Here is a 17,901-nt window from a genome sequence, read left to right as displayed (position 1 = left end):
TATATATAGTTATATATATATATAGTTATATATATATATAGTTATATATATATAAAATGATTGCAGTTAGCATCTACTAAAGTTGCTTCTCTTTATAGCCTTTTTTACTTCTGATTCCATTTCCCAAATCTCTGAATTAATAATAATCGTTTTTAAAAATTATTTACGTAATTAAATCCATTGTAAAAATGAAGTTAATTGATTATTAGTCAATATTAAAAAATGTCAAAAGTTATTTAACTATTTGTTAAACCCATTGTAAACGAAGTCAGAGTTTTTTATCTCGTACAGTTGCTTAACAACAGACCTTCCCCAGCTTTTTAAGAGCTTTATTTGTAAATAATTTTTTTTTTTTTGGTTACTATTAATTTAGTATTTTATGTTATTTTTGTAATATCTTAGTTAAAATTAAATTACAATCAGTTAATGTTTTCAAAATTTTTAAAAATAGGTAAAAACTCTTCCAAAATATTCCACAAACCTTCCTCTTGTGACTCTTGATTATTTACAACAAAATCAGCTTCAGCAACTACAATCTGATATATTTAAATCTCCAAGTAAGATTTTATATATATATATATAATAACTTAGTAATCTATGAATTGTTTATTTACATCATTTATTTTGCTGTCTTGGATGAATAATTTACAAAGAACTTTTTCTTTGACTCATTAGACATGATGAGCTTTTCTTAACAGTTGAAACAATTGAAATTCATTAAACAGGATGAGCTTTTCTTAGACGTTCTAACCACTCCAGCATCTATAAATTTATTTTAAATATATTTAAATATAACTAATAATATACTTAAAATCTAGGATTAGACTAATTTAAATTAATAGAATTCAACACGCTGTAATCGATACTTTTTTTCAGTAATGTGTGTTTGTTAGAGTTACTTTTTATCTCTTCATTCTTTTAAATATCATCTAATTTTAATTAAAATTTTAAACTAACTTTAACTAACATTCAATTAGTTTTTAACTTTATTTAAATTTAATTACTGAAACTTTAACTTGCAAATAGTCAATTAACTAGTTTTTAAAAATTTATTATTACTAATTTCTAATAATTAGGTATTAGGTCTTTGTAACTTTAATCAATATACATTTGATATCTTATTAAATAATCTAAGAAATTTTATATAAGAATACAATAATCTTTCTTATGATAAAAAACCATCACTTTATGATTGCATAATCAGACAGTGATCTCTTGTTCTACATACTTAGATCTATTCTTAGTCAGTTATTCAACCAAATTTAAGCTTAACCACATGTATGGGTTAGATGAATATGAGTTAACTGACCATGACCTGACTCAGTTATCGTTCTTTTTCAATTCTTTTACTATTTCTACATCTTTTTAATCTTGTAAATTTTTGTAAACTTGTAACTGCTTGTAAATTCTTTAAAAAGGTGTAGCCAGCAGGTGTGGCCAGCAGGTGTAGCCAGCAGGTGTGGCCAGCAGGTGTGGCCAGCAGCCTTGTTGAGAGTTAGTACAAAAATGAAGTATAAAAGTTTTAAATGTTAAAATTTTTTTTTATTTTAGACATTGAAACTAAACTTTAGATCTACATATATTTTATTCTTTCTTTTAAAGGTGGGTATGATCAAGCACATCCATTACTGGCTGATATGTTGAACTCAAGCAAAATAGTAGTAATAACACCATGTTTGCAACCACCTAAATATTCTGCAGTGCTACATTGGTTACACAATCAAAAAGAATGCAAGAGTCCAATGATAAAATCTCATATTCATGCAAAATCTTTAAAACCAGATGTTGATTATGCTTTACAGAAAGAATCACTTCAGGCTAATCCTGATATAGAGAATGCATGTTTGTTTCCAGCTTTAGCAACATCACCTTCTTTGCAGAATTCAAATGAACCTGAAATATCTACTCCATGTGGTTTTTTTAGTGATAAAGATCCAATAGTTGCTTTTGAAGTTGATGAAATTCAGGCATGATAGTAAATTTTTATCATGGAAATTTTATAACCATCTTTATATATGGTACCTAAAAAGTACCAAGTTTGCCATATGATAGAATAATAATATTTTAATTTTATTGATAGGATGCTGTTTGAACTCATTAAAACCACATGTAGATTCTAACTCCCTGCATACTACTTGCATACTTCTCCGTGCAGCGGCCTTGTTCGTCAAGGTTCATGTTTCGGAGTTATAGAGTTGAGAGAGGGTTATAACCACTATTAAGTAGCCTCCTCATCTGTCGTGGCCTTCTTGGACTTGAGGAGGTGGATAAAAAAAAAAAAGTACTAACATTCAATAAATGTGCACATATATCCATATTTTGATGTTATCAGTGTTTTAGGAAAAGTAATTAGCTGCATAAATTATCTTTTCCTGTGAATTTATTTTTGCTTTTGTGTCAAATTTTAGGTTTTTAAGTGCAGACTTTAAGTGCAGTTTTTATCAAGAAATAAAAAAGAAAATAAAAAATTAATTTTTTGCTGTAATTTAACTCATCAGTTAAAGTAAATGCAAAATTCCAAACTCATTGTTGATATATGTACAATCTTGCAACTCTATTTTAATATGCCATTTTGTTTTGTTTTATTTGGCATTATTAGAGATGTACTGAACAGTACATCACTAATAATTATTTTATTGAAAGCATTCTCTTTTTTTGTTTTGTTTTGTTTTTAACAAATAATGAGTTACATATTAGTTTATGTTTTTGAAATAAATAAATTAATAAAACCTCAAAAATAAGAAATTTGTATAATAAATTGAAGCCAGGCGGATTTTTTTAGAAAAATTGATAACTCACTTTTTATGTTTCTAAAAGCTATAAATGTTTTTATGAAAAAAAAAATTCAAAATAAAATTACAATTAGTTAAAAAAAGAATGTTGAATATATATATATATATATATATATATATTATTTATATATATATATATATATATATATATATATATATATATATATATATATATATATATATATATATATATATATATATATATATATATATATATATATATATATAGTTTGTTGTCTTTGGGAAGAGCGAAAGGAAAAAAGTGGTTCTTATGCCTACACATACATCACTTTTAATTACTTTTGACTTTCGTCCAACATTTGCGTGTTGTCAGAAAGTAAAAACCAATAATTTAATTACAAATTAATTGTTTTTTTTAAAAGCCGCAAAAACGCAAATTTATTTGACCAGTATGTTTTTTAAAACATTCTGAATGTTTTTAAAAACATTCTGGTCAATTACATTTAACAATATAAACAATGTTTTTATTTTTATTTTTTTTAATAAAATGTTTTTATTTTTATTTTTTTTACTGTAAATCATGCAATGAGTGCTGCTACATCGACTATCTTATAGCCTGACTCGCAAGGGAGTGCTGCTACATCGACTGACAAATAGCCTGACTCGCAAGGGAGTGCTGCTACATCGACTGACAAATAGCCTGACTCGCAAGGGAGTGCTGCTACATCGACTGAGGGTTTGGTTGGGGCAAATTTGTAGCAGAATTTGTATTTTATTACTTGACTGTTGATTGTGGTAACACAGGAAACTCTTTGTAGCAATATTATATTTTAAATATTAGCAACTATGTATAAAAGTTATACTGAAATAGCGATAGATAATTGTTGATAACATACATTGCCTAAGTCTTTGAATGTGAATATGAAGAAATTCTTTTACATCAAAAAAAACAAATTTTTTTTTATAATTTATATTTCTAAAAAAGTCGGGGATGCAGTGTTTATAACATGCATGTCTAAATATGTATACATGTATACTATACCTTCATATAAATAATATTGAGTTTAATGTTTACATTTAAAGCTTTTAATACTATATTACAGAGTTTAAACAAATATCTAGTTTATATATACATACATATATATATACATATATATAATGTTGTTATTATTATTAATATTGTTGTTATTGCCAATGCTGTTATTATTTACTTAACTTTTTTAAATATTTTATAGAGTCATAAGAAAACCATCTTTAAAGGCATCAATTCTTCCGATATTGAAGGATTTACACCTAATAATACATATGCATTCAAGACAACCCAGCAAAACATTGCTAATGCAAAAGCTATTCATTTTGTAGGTTGTTTTATTAAGCTTTTTGTTATTTATTTTGTAGGTTTTAATAAACATTTTGTTATTATTTCTTTGAAAACCTTAAATTTAACAAGAGTTATAACTTCAATTTGCTTACTATTTGCTATTACGTGTTTTTAGAATCAATCTCTTACAATAGCTAGCATTGAGCTTCATATTCAAACAAGAAGAAATCTTAGACCTGATCCAACTATTGATCCTATAATTTTAATATTCTACACTATGCATCAAGAATTGTTAAACATTGATGTTTCTGGAGTGTTTATTACTGATACCTGTATGATTTACCAAAATAGTTCTAATTTGTTGAAGAAAGCTGGTATTGCTATTTCATCAACTCACTGTTTTAGTGATGAGCTGCTTATGCTAAAAGGATTTAGCTCTTTTATACAAGAGCATGATCCTGACATTCTTGTTGGTTATGAGGTTCAAATGCTTTCAATTGGTTATTTAATTGAAAGAGCAGCAGCTCTAAATTATAACATGTGTCATGCTATGTCTCGTATTAGTAGTACTGAAGTTTACTCCAAAAAGGTTCAAAAAGATCAAGAAGACAACTGGTTTGGCCAGCTCGTTTCTATGGAAATTACTGGAAGGATAATTTTAAATCTGTGGAGAATAATGAGAAGCGAGGTTTCTAGTTTCGGTCAAGTTTTATGAAGTTTACAACAAATGTATATTTTAAGTTTTTATTAGAATTGGTTAATAAAAAGTTAATTTTAATACTATTTTAATTTTTTTTTAAGATTGCATTGCAAATATACACTTTTGAAAATGTATTTTATCATATTTGTCATCAACGAGTTGCTGCTTATTCCTTTTGCAGTTTGTCTGAATGGTGGCTTACAAATAGTTCACGTTGGAGAGTTATTGATTATTATTTAAAACGGTGTCAAGGAAACATTAGGTTATTGGATCAAATTGATTTTATAAATAGAACAAGCGAACTGGCAAGAATATTTGGAATTTTATTCTACTCAGTTATTTCTCGTGGTTCGCAGGTTATATAACTTTTTTGTCAGAGTTTTTTTTTTTATTTCAATAATAGTAGTATATCAATTTTAGTTTATATATTATTAATGAAAATTATAAAATTTATAATTGCATTTTAATATTCATATATAATAAAAATATTTGTTATATATATTAAAAGTATTTGTTAAAAATATTTAAAAAATAATCTAAAGGTTTTAATAGTCAGTTGAGTTTCATATTTTCATCAAAATTTATCATTATTTATTAATGAGATTCACAAGTAGAAATCAATGAACATTTAGATTTAAAAATTACATTTATTTTGTTCAATTCAAAAAAGAAGTTCTGCATCAAACACAATTAATGTTCTGAAACTTTTATACATTTAAAGTGCTGAATCATCAGAACGATATTTTCTAAAAAAAAGTTTTTAAATCTGTAAGAACAACTGGGATTTATAAATCATGAATTAGTAAGCAACTCATGATACATTTTTCATACATGGCTGTAATCGACTATGGTACCAAGAGATACATAAGAGCTTAGTAATAACAGTGTTTCAACAATGCTCCCCTCTAATAATAAACCTTCATTAAAGCGAGTTTCCAGTGTTAAAAAAAATAAAGACGTACAACAAATTATTATAAACATAACTAAAGTTATTATTGTTAATGGCAATGACAAAAACAATATAGTAGCACAAAATATATATAGCCTAATGAACAATTAAAATTGGCTTTGTAATGTTACTAGTAAACTAAATTATTTTTACCTGAATGATTTAGAATTGCAGTTTCTACATAACTGTTGACTATTGATTAACACAGCAAATTTCACATATCTATAAAATTTTACAAAATTAAAACCATGTTTCAACATTATGCTAATTAATAAAACATTGACAACTAAAAAAAAGAATACAATTAATTTTGAATTTAAAAAAAATTATAAAATGATTTAATTTTAGAGTAGCTAAATCAGTTATATGAAAATTTATCAGTTATTTATATTAGTTATTGTAATAATCTTAAACATATCAGTTGTGATATCGTAGAATATCTGAAAGTGAGGAGAGACAAAATGAACATTATAATAAAAACTAGATATATGTAAAGCTGTATTTCAATTAAAATTTAAGAGATAGTACCTATCTGATGGGTTCAAGTAATTTAGATTGTTAATTTCCAAAAGAATTTTAAATTGGTAACTTCCAAAAGAAATTTAAATTGGTAACTTCCAAAAATAAAAGATAGAGGTATGTAATTTAACAACTTCTAGAATTAATTTTTGATACTAATTATAGAAAGATTCATACTTAGTCTTAGTTCTAAAGTGTCTTAAATAAAAAATAAATAACATAAATTAAGACCACCTGGCTCTAAATGGTGATAAGTAATACCATAAGTTAGTAACATCGCCTGATTGGCAAGGGTAACAATTTTATTCTATACACTGTTAAGTAACACCACTTTTAAAACATAGAAAAAACAGAATGTTAATAAATATAAACTTTGAACATATTATATTTCATAAATACATTTTATAAACTATAAATGTTTGTTATACTCCACATGTAAACATACTTATTGGAAACTTTAAATAAGTAATATTTAAAAATACATTTTCAAATAATACATTGCAGGCAAAGTTAATAAAAAGATCTGGTATAATATGCTTTTTAAATATAGCAAAATTTTCTTTTTTTCTACATAAGTTGATGGCAAACTATAACACGCCCTGGTCTAAAATTATGGTTGTTTCTAATATTGTTTACATGTTCATGTAAGACATCATACTGCTCCCTTCTCAGTTTGTTTTGGTTGTTTCTGATGAAAGCAAAATACTGCTTTCAATTTTAACAAATGCATCAACAGCATATTGCTGAAATACAGGAGTTATCTTTTTCCAGGTATTTCTGGAGTTCCAGATATTTTTTTCAACTTTTATTTTTTCCGAATATCAAAAACATTTTCTATACATAAAAGTTTAGGTATATATTTTTGTAATATATTTGTTTTTTAATCTTTTTCATCACTTATAAAAAAATTAAGGGAAGTTCAGCTAAAAGCAAAGTTAGGAGGAAAATATGTTCCGGATATTTTACCCAAACAATTTTCTGGATTTTTAAAATACGACCTGGATGATCTATGGAAATAGTTTCTTTCCATAAAGTATTGTGCAGGAGTTTTGCCTTACTAAAAGTCAATAATTGTTAAATTGAGATAATTTAACATGATTTCTAACCAGTGTTGCATGCTCCAACATTGTTACATATTTCAACATGTTCTAACCAGTGTTGCATGTTCCATTTCTAACCAGTATTGCATGTTCCTGGTGTACAACCAAGGTTGTACACCAATTGATTATGCCAAACAGCATACCTCTTGGAAAAAAAAGTGTATAAACTATAGGATCTAAGTTAACTGACATACTCAATATAACTTATAGATGACGTCTTGGGTAAATAATCTGGTTCATTGCTCTTAAATAATTGTAATCTGGGATAGTATTACTTCTTGCATTCTTAGTTTTCTAGCAGCATTTGGTACATTTTGTAGATGATTAATATCATCTCACTTAGGCTTATCTCTTTTATTTCTATTACAATTATTTTTAACTCCTCCACATTGTCCCAAATAGGTTCAAATTAATTTCTTCATTTTTTATATTTTGACAACTATTAGTTTCAACTTTGATTTATTTCTTTTAAGTTGATGACAATTATTTTAAAGTCATCTATTAGTATTTCTACTAATAACTTTTTTGAATTTAATATCATACATAATATCTTACATTTGAATCTAATATCATACATTTCAACTTCCATATTATCATTAAACATATTAATAGTAGTATTACTATTGTAGCAACAAATAAACGTAAAAGAATTTTAAAAATTTTTTTCTATACAATTACTTACTACTCTAAAAAATAAGTAACTTTCATATATCGCAATTATTTAAAAAAAAAAAAAAACTAAATTAAACAATTAAAAGCATAAAATTATATAATATATAAAAATAATATTCCAAAGTTGTAAAACCATATTTTTAAGATCTCTTAAGAGATTCGTAGATATCTGTAAAAAAAATCTGTAAAGAGATGAATATCAAATGATAATATTTAAATGAACGTAAACAAGACCTGCAATCCTATTAACAAAGATATTATTTGGACATTATTAACAAATATAATATTAAATATATATTTAAAACAAAAACTCAATGTTGAGTTTTTGTTTTGAATACTTTAAATATTTGTTTTATATATTTTTTTCAGCTATAAAACAATTTTATAGAACTATTTAAAAGAGTAATGCAAAGTGTCTTTTGTAAAGTGATATATTAAAAACAAAATCAAATGCAATTACTTTAAAAAATATATATGATATATAGACCTCTAGAATTTAACTCAATTAGTTTAACAAATGGTTTAAATTTAAGGTCAATACTGAAAAATAATTTTATTAAAACTTTCAAGAAAACAATAATTAAAATAAAAAAGTACTATATTTTGATTTAAGATTCATTGATATATCCATATTTTTTTATAAGTTTATATAGATAACTGTATAATATACTTATATGTTATATAAGTTACAAATTGTATGACAAAAAAAATACAAACTGATTATGAAATGAATTTAGATATTTATCAAAAATATAAAACAATATTTAATAACATTTATTTTTAGTTTAAAAAAGAATGCAGACTACAATCCACAACCTTGTTAAAAATATGAGGCAATGTCAGTCCATATATTTTAATCTAAGGTAATAAAAAAGATGAATTAATTTAAAAACAATCTTAACAAATTTTAGAAATATAAAATATAAATAAAAAACAGAAGCAAAACACTTTAAACAAAGAAACATGGAGAAGCATAATCAATTTTTTTCGATTACTTCCTGCAGAATTTTTTTATTTTAATTATTTTTTCTAAGAGAAAATATACATAGAGATACAGAGAAATATAAAATATAGTGAAATATACACACATGTATTAAGTGTTTAAGCAACATTTCCTTTACGACATTTCTTTTTATTTCTTTTTACGTTTAATGATGGTCTATACAAATTAGACCGAAATATCACAAAAAAGAAAAATTAGTTAGCGTGATGCTGTTTTTGATGTTTTATAACTTAACACACATGTATATAAATTTGTCATCAAATAACATTAGTTATTTGTTTAGTTTTTTGTGTTAAAAACTTAAACAAATGCCAACTTAAGATAAAACTGAATAGTAAACTTACTCATATTAGAATCAGTTTGACTGTCTGAAATTTTATTTTTTTTAAGCCTTCTAATTACTAATAATATATATATATATACAAAATAGTAAATAATATAAAATATATATTTATTTACTATTTAATAACAATATATATGAAGACCTCAGTGGAAAAACCCGCATTGTCACATTTAAAAGGTTTTGAGAAAGAATTTATTGATCATTAATAAAAGTATTTATATAAGCAAAGAAAACTTAAGATGAGAAAAAAAAACTGTATTTTGATTAACTTATTTAAAGTTTAATTAAAAATGAAAGTTTTATAATTTTTACTAAAAATTATTTTTTTTTTTTTTTTTTTTTGCTTTATATAAATACTTTTTATGAATGATCAATAAATAGTTTCTCAAAACTTTTTAAATGTGACAATGCTGGTTTTTCCACTGAGGTTTTCATATATATATCTTTAATTTAAATAATCTTACTAATTTTTATGAATGAATTTAGTTTCGAGTCGAATCAATGATGTTAAGAATTGCAAAGCCAATGAACTTCATTCCCATGTCACCTAGTCCTCATCAAAGAGCAAGGTTTTGTAGTTGTGGGAAACTTTTTTTAGAAATAATTCAAGTTTAGATCTTTTTTTTTAATCATAATTTTGTATCATGTTTATGCACCATAATTTATAAGTAACTTTATAGTTTTGCAATATATAAATATTTTTATAAATATGGTAATAGAATTTCGGAAGCTCTCCTCAAAACTTTAATGTTTTAACTAGTCTTAAAACAGTCAGATCTTTGGCATATAATTTTTTAAAAAAAAATGGATATCTTTTCCAAAGTGTTTTAGAAGATGCTTTTTATTTTTTTAGAATGTCTGCTCCTGAGTGTATTCCACTAGTTATGGAGCCAGAATCGCGTTTTTATGTTGATCCTGTAATTGTTTTAGATTTTCAATCATTGTATCCATCCATTATAATTGCTTACAATTACTGTTTTTCGACGTGCATTGGAAGAGTTAAACTTTGTGCAGAGTAAGTTAAATTGCTAAAAAATATTCTTTTTAAATTAATTTTTTCAAACTCAAAAGTTCGCTAAACTTAACTGTTGTTAAAATTTATATGCAAATTTTGTTTTTAAAAATCTAACTAACATTTAATTTTAAGTTGATATACATGAAACTTTTTGCATATTAAGTAGGAAAAAAATAGTGACAATAAAAGTTGAAAATAAAAAGTTAGAGATAAAAATGGAGGGAAATGAAAATACAAGAAAACAAGTTTTTTTGCTGGAAAGTTTGGGATCTTCTACTTTGAACTTAGGTTTAGTGATTGTTTAGGACAAGATTGCCCTAAACAACCACTGAAGATTTGTGCATAGAATGAAGTCAATCATTTTAAATTATTGTCCCCAAAAAGATTGTGCCTGCTGCTAAAGAGAGCAAGATTTAGCTTTCAACTCAAAATTAAAGCTACCATAAATGCAAGATGTCCATATCTTGAAGAAATCTTATAATATCGAAATAAGAAAACCAATCTTAAAATGTGGAAGGCAAGAAAACTACTTTTTCTATCACAAAAGCATAGATGAAAAAATATTCTGATCTTTAACAAATTAATTTACTTTTTATTTAATTAACTCGCTAAATAAAGATATTAAAGGTAAATTTATTTATTTATTATGCAGAAAATATTATGAAAGATTTTGATAAAGCTATTTTGTTTAAAAGAATTTGATAAGTCAAACATTAAAAACAACACAAGTTTTTATTATAATCATTTTAAAGTGTTTTGAGCCAGCTTCTTCTCAGAATTTAAAGTGTTTAAATTTAAGTAATTATTTAAAAATTATTTTGACAAGGTGTTATAGCTTTTTTGTATAAGTCATATTATTCTTAAAAAAAAAGTTGTCAATTGATTACAAAATGTAAGATTCGGAATGTGAACACACTGGCAAAGTCAGAACCAGTGCAATAAAAAGTAAATTGACATAAATTGTCAGTTGGCTTTTTCATACCATCTCTGTAAGAACCCTACTTATTACAATATATGTATCTTTTTTAAGATTATCATAACGATACTTTAGTTCAATATAACTAGCATGTATATTAAAGTCATCTTAACAGCGTAAATTAGATATAATCAAGAATGAAATACTTTACCTTTTGCATTATTTATCTCTGACAACAGTCAGCATTTTGGTTCTTTTTTTTCGACAATAATAATTTGTGACTTTATTGTTGTTGTAGACAAAGATCTGGTGATTTTTGTATGCAAACATTGACAGAACCTTATGGGTCTTTTTCCGTAACTAAGTTTGTAAACAATTTCTATGCATCAATCCTTTAACATTGATTTAGTCTATTTTAGGATGTGTTAATGCAGAAAGGGATTCTGATTGACTAAAAATGTTGTTTTTAGTAAACCAGAAATGGTTTTTCTTCAACATTTTAAAAGAGAGAAAAACACTTTATTTTTAACTTTTATTATTGTCACAAAGAATCATAAACACGTTAGTTTCCACAAAAATCACATAGAATCATAAACACGTTAGTTTCCACAGAAATCACATAGAATCATAAACACGTTAGTTTCCATGGAAATCACATAGAACCATGTTAGTTTTCATTTGCAATTAAATTCATCCAAGTATAGAATTTTAACTATTTCATCCTAAAAGTTTGAATCACAACAACATACTGGAATCATGTAAACCAAAATCAAAGAAAAATGATTTGTTCATAATGCTAGTATTTGTCTGGTTGATTAACAGATTTAAAAAAAAGTTCTTTACCATAGTGAGTTAATAAAGTTATAACACTTCATTTACTATTACAAAGACACTTCTGTTGTTAATCAACATGTTTGCTAAATACACATAAAATAAAATTTTAATTCAGAAGATTTATGATGGCAATTTTTGTAGAGTAGAAATACTGCTAATAATTGTTTATTTCGTTTATAAAATATTTTCAAAAGAGCAAAGTATTTGAAAACATGAATATTAATGTCTGAAAATTATAATTTATCAATAATACTTAAGACATTTATAGAAGATAAATTTTCTATAAAAATTTTTTTTTTCATATAAATTTTTTTTTTTGATAGTTCGATATTAGTCAATTATCTAATAGCTTAAACCAAATCGAGCATTTCTTTAAAATAGTTGTATGGTTTTTATAAATTTTTTGCATAGTATCAACAATGATTTGTCTCTTTAGATTAAAAGAGAGGTTTAGTATACGTTTATAAAAAAAGCATATATAAAAAATTAATAAAGTTTTATAAGATAATAATTTAAAGAAAATTAGTCTTACTTTTTTAGACCACAATAAAGTTTGGTCAATTCAAAACAAGTTTTTTTATCTCATTTATAGAAAACTTTTAACCAGTAAATTGTTTAGTTTTTTTTTTTAAGGTAAAACTGACCACATTGTTTAAATGCAAGGAGTTCATAGCAATAAATATTTCAAGTTAATCAGCTTGCACATTTCTTGCGCTGAACTGGTAAATACTGATTTTGGTAGTGGTGTAGTGGGTACAAAGTTGAAACTAACACAATTAAAAATAGAAAGTGGAAAAGAGGTTCTTTTATTACCATAAATAAAATCTTATTTCTAAACTTATAGCTTATGGTATAAATGGATCAATACTATATTTGATTAAAAACTTTTTGAAAAACCGTAGACGAAGAGTTGTTGTTAATGGTAACTACTCAAACTGGGTACTCGTTAAAAGTGGATTATTTTCCAAACACACAACTCTTCAAGTCAACAAAGCCACACAAATAGTAGGAATAATAAAGATTTATTATCTTTCAAAAATTATTTTCAGCTCTAGTGCACTCTAGCCCTCACCTAGACCTAGCTCTAGTGCAGCTCTAGCCCTCACCTAGAATACTGTGGATCAATCTATAACCCTGGACTTCTCAAAGATAAACGGCAAATAGAAAATGTGTTAAGAAGAGCTTCGAAATGAATCAATGGATTATATGATCTACCATATAAACAAAGGTTGTTGGCGTTACATGAATTTAATCTTCACAATTAAATTTATGTATGAACTTTTTTTCTTTAAGAATAATAAATAAATGGAACTCTCTTCCTAATGACATTTTATCAGTGTTATCTCTAAAAACGTTTAAGCTGCTTCTAGACAAACATCTAAAAAATGAATGGCTTCTCTGCGACTAATTTACATTTTATTCTCTATTAGTTATAAAAACTCTGTAATTGTCAAGTATTATATAACTAGGTTGACAGGCAGTTTATGTCTTCACAATTTTTTGTAAAACCTTTAATGTGAAAAAAAAAAACATTTTTTTGAAATTCAAAGTCCAAGTTTCAGAACATACAGCAATATATTTGCTATCAGGAATGTTACTTCTTAAAAAAGCAAATGGTCATGTTATATGTTCTTCTTGATTTATTTGTAAACATCAAACTTTTTTGATGTTTACAGTATACAAATTATTTATAGGACAAAAACTTTTTTTTGTTATATAAATAGTTAGCAGAACAATTAGTAACGCTTAAATTAAAGTAATAATCAGTTCCATTTCAGTAAATAATTTCTTTTCTTTAAGCAAATGTATATGAACTGTATTAACAATCATTTGCAAAACTTTCTACTACTAATTGGTCTCTACTACTCTACTACTAATTGGTCTCTACTACTCTACTACTAATTGGTCTCTACTATAAATTGGTCTCTACTACCTTTCTACTACAAACCTTTCTGTAACTACTTTCTGCTACTAACAGGTGATGCGGAAGTTTTCGGACAAATCCTAATTTCATTATTTGAGCATAATAATTAGTTTTTGTGGTTTTATGCGTAGGCATAAACATTCTATAAAATATAAACTTAATTATTTGAAACACAATTATTTAAAATGAGGTTAAATGCAGCTGAACGAGAATCTTTTTGAAAGCGACTAAAAATGTTTTTTTGTAAATAAACCTAATACCAAAAAAAAAAAAAAATCGTAAATCATTTTGAAAAGGAAGGATTTGCTTGAAGTACAGTATATGATAACCTAAAAAGACTTGAAACTGTTCAATCGTTTTCTGATAGGAAGCACCCTGGTCGTCCGACATTCCGGACTAGAGAAAAGAAAGCTGAATTAACGAGTCAACAATCGAAAAGGGGTCAGTCAGAGAAAAATAGGTATTAAATTCGATGTAAATCAATCGACAATTGGTCGTCAGTTAAAAAAATGAATATTAAATATAGAAAACGTGAAAAGACTCCAAAATACACTATAGAACAACAAATAAAGGCAAAGATAAGAAGCAGGAAACTAGTTAACCAACTCAATAACTCAAAATCACTTCTAGTCATCGATGACGAAAAATATTTTTGTTTTGCAGGGGACAACATGCCTGGAAATTCTGGATACTACACAAACAACAAAAAGACATGCCCAGAAAGTGTTCGTTTTATAAGAAAAGAGAAATTTCTAGAAAAATTATTAATGTGGATAGCCATATCTGACCGTGGTATGTCCGAACCATTGTTTCGCACTTCCAAGGCTGTAGCGATTAGTTTATCAATCTATATTAATGAATGTTTAGAAAAACGACTCCTTCCATTTATTCACAAGTATCATGGAGACTTTATCTATTTATTTTGGCCAGATTTAGCAAGTTCTCATTATTCTAAAGATTCTCTAAATTGGATGGATCAATATGTCTATTACGTTGATAAAGAATCCAATCCCCCAAATGTGCCTCAAGCACGATCAATTGAAAATTTTTGGGGACATTTGGCACAGAAGGTTTACGAGGGAGATTGGCAAGCTTCAACAGAGCAAGTTTTGATTGATTTTGGTGTTTTTTCATATAAAAAATGATATACTTTTATTAAAAGATAAATGCTTTATTTTAAAAATATATAATAGTAGTTTGTTTTTTTATTTATAAATAAGTTATTGACTTTTTTATTTTGTCCGATAACTTCCGCATCACCCTTTAATTGGTTTCTAATTATTAATTCTTATGAATCTAAATTTACTAAAATTTATACTTTTTATTGGAAAAAAATTAGTTTTGATTAAATTATTTATTTTATATAAATAATGTCTCTGCCATTATCTTATTTGAATGTGGAAGATATTTATAACCGCACACTCTTCCTCACATTAAACTGTTTTGTAGATTAAAACTATAACTAATTATAATTTATTATAAAATAATTAATTATAATTAATTATAAAATTTTAGTTAAAAAATTAATCAAAATAAAGAATTTTTATTTATAAAATTAAAAAAATGGCCGAGAGAAATTAAGATTAAAAACTTTTCTTATTGTTTTTCAGAAATGAGCTGTTCAACTTCGGTGCAGCATCTTTAAATCTTCCGTTTCATGTGTTAGAAGTATAAATAGTTTTTTTTAGTTTTTCAATCATTTCATATTTGGTCATTTGAATTTTTTTTTTCTTAGAAGACATACCTAAAATATTGCAATGGCTTTTTAGGAACTTTTAAATGATTCGAATGTACATATTTCTCCAAATGGCGTAGGCTTTGTCAAGAAAGATGTCAGAACCGGAATTATACCAAGGTTTGTTGAATTATTATTTTTTAATGTATTAGTTTTATTGATTATTTTTTGTTATATTTTAGTTGGACCCAAGTACACACCTGATTTCACCTAAAATGTAATTAAAAAATAATCATATATATAAAATGTAATTAAAAAATATATATATACATATATATATATATAAACATATATGTGTGTATGTATATATATGTATATATATATATATATATATATATATATATATAAACATATATGTGTTTGTATATATATATATATATATATATATATATATATATATATATATATATATAAACATATATGTGTTTGTATATATATATATATATATAAACATGTGTGTATGTATATATATATATATATATATATATATATATATATATATATATATATATATATAAAAATATATGTGTGTATATGTATATATATATATATATAGAATGTTAGACGAAATTTTATCCACTCGTGTAATGGTGAAATCATCAATGAAAAAAGCTAAAGCAAATAAGGTTGTTTGTTTGTTTTTAATAATTTTTAAGTTTGTGAAATCATAAACAAAGATTTATTTCAATTTTTTTCAGAATTTATGATCTGAAATTTTAATACTTCAAAAAACCAAATTGAAACTTTTTTGCTTTAGGTGCTTTATAAACTATTGGACTCTCGGCAGTTAGGTTTAAAATTAATTGCTAATGTAACATATGGGTATACAGCAGCTAATTTTTCTGGCCGAATGCCATGCATTGAGGTGTGTTTGTTAAGTTTTTATTGTTGTGGTGGTTAAATTTTAATTTTTTTCATAAACATTTTTAGTAAAGAATTATTTGTAAACATCCTCTGCTACTTTTTGAACATTCTTTGTGAATTGTATCATTAAGGTTGGAGATAGTGTTGTAAGAAAAGGAAGGGAAACATTAGAGCGAGCAATACATTTAGTTAACTCTACAGAAAAATGGAATGCTAGAGTTGTTTATGGTGATACTGACAGGTTGTTTTTTTTCTAACAATCATTTTAAAGAAATGGCTTACATGAAGAAACTGACAATGCCTTATTAAGTTATAACAATATTTTTTAAATCTAACAAAAATTATAAATTTTTAGCTTGTTCGTTTTGCTAAAAGGTGCTTCAAAAGAAACTGCTTTTGCTGTTTCAGCAGAAATAGTAGATGCGGTTTCAGCACTAAACCCAAAGCCAATAAAACTGAAGTTTGAAAAGGTGAGGTTGATGACAAAATTTACATTTAAAGAGATTGATGATAAAGTTTACATTAGTTAAATCTCGTTTTTACTTATTTTTTTTTTTCCTGCATCAGGTTTATCAGCCTTGTTTTTTGATTACAAAAAAGCGTTATGTGGGTTACATGTATGAGAGTCTTGATCAGAAGGTACCTATATTTGATGCTAAGGGTATTGAAACAGTTCGAAGAGATAATTGCCCTGCGGTTGGTAAGGTATAATCTAGTAAATATAATTTTATATATATACATGTATATGTGCTTGCATGTATGTATGTGTACTTGTGTTTGCGTGTGTTTGTTTACTTAAAGTATGTGCATCATTTAAATTTATATGAAATCAAAAGTAGAACTTGTTTATTCTCAGATTATTTTGGTTTGGGTTAGCTAATGGTTATTTTATTTTAGATTGATTGATAAATAATTATTCTACTCAAAACACCTGAAAGTTTTAGTGCATATAAAGTAAAAAATGGAAAAGATACATAAAAAAATAAGAAATGGATTTTTTTTTAATGATTTAATCTATAAGAAATGACACATAAATTATAAAAAGCACCTGTTTCATTTGTTATATAACAATAAATCAAGTTTTTGGTTTTACCAAAAGTGCGCATCTAAAGTCAAATTAACGTTGTTTTATTTTACAACATTATTTAGTCTGTTTTAATCAATTTGTTTAAAAAATTTGTTGTAAGCCTATTAAAATAAACACAAAACATTAAAATCAATGTTGAAAATCGGACGATAAATGGTTTTTTCAA

The 17,901-nt window shown here is 25.3% G+C and overlaps 1 protein-coding gene across 3 annotated transcripts in view; it reads left to right on the top strand.

Moving 5' to 3' along the window:
- LOC100213595 (DNA polymerase zeta catalytic subunit) overlaps positions 1–17,901 on the top strand; it is a 76,876-nt gene that overhangs the window by 54,272 nt on the left and 4,703 nt on the right. For all 3 annotated transcript variants that reach the window (XM_065792501.1, XM_065792502.1, XM_065792500.1), the window contains exons 14-27: positions 452–557; positions 1,603–1,967; positions 3,989–4,111; positions 4,250–4,762; positions 4,876–5,130; positions 9,847–9,929; positions 10,214–10,375; positions 15,660–15,717; positions 15,819–15,904; positions 16,341–16,410; positions 16,542–16,649; positions 16,780–16,889; positions 17,004–17,118; positions 17,216–17,353. In XM_065792501.1, the coding sequence (XP_065648573.1) occupies positions 452–557; positions 1,603–1,967; positions 3,989–4,111; positions 4,250–4,762; positions 4,876–5,130; positions 9,847–9,929; positions 10,214–10,375; positions 15,660–15,717; positions 15,819–15,904; positions 16,341–16,410; positions 16,542–16,649; positions 16,780–16,889; positions 17,004–17,118; positions 17,216–17,353 (2,292 nt within the window). The remainder of the gene's footprint in view (positions 1–451; positions 558–1,602; positions 1,968–3,988; positions 4,112–4,249; positions 4,763–4,875; positions 5,131–9,846; positions 9,930–10,213; positions 10,376–15,659; positions 15,718–15,818; positions 15,905–16,340; positions 16,411–16,541; positions 16,650–16,779; positions 16,890–17,003; positions 17,119–17,215; positions 17,354–17,901) is intronic.

Source organism: Hydra vulgaris, chromosome 03 (genome assembly GCF_038396675.1).
Source record: "Hydra vulgaris chromosome 03, alternate assembly HydraT2T_AEP".
In the NCBI taxonomy this organism is placed as follows: domain Eukaryota; kingdom Metazoa; phylum Cnidaria; class Hydrozoa; order Anthoathecata; family Hydridae; genus Hydra; species Hydra vulgaris.
Note: the sequence above shows the minus strand (reverse complement) of the source record. Positions and strands in the feature narration are given on the sequence as shown.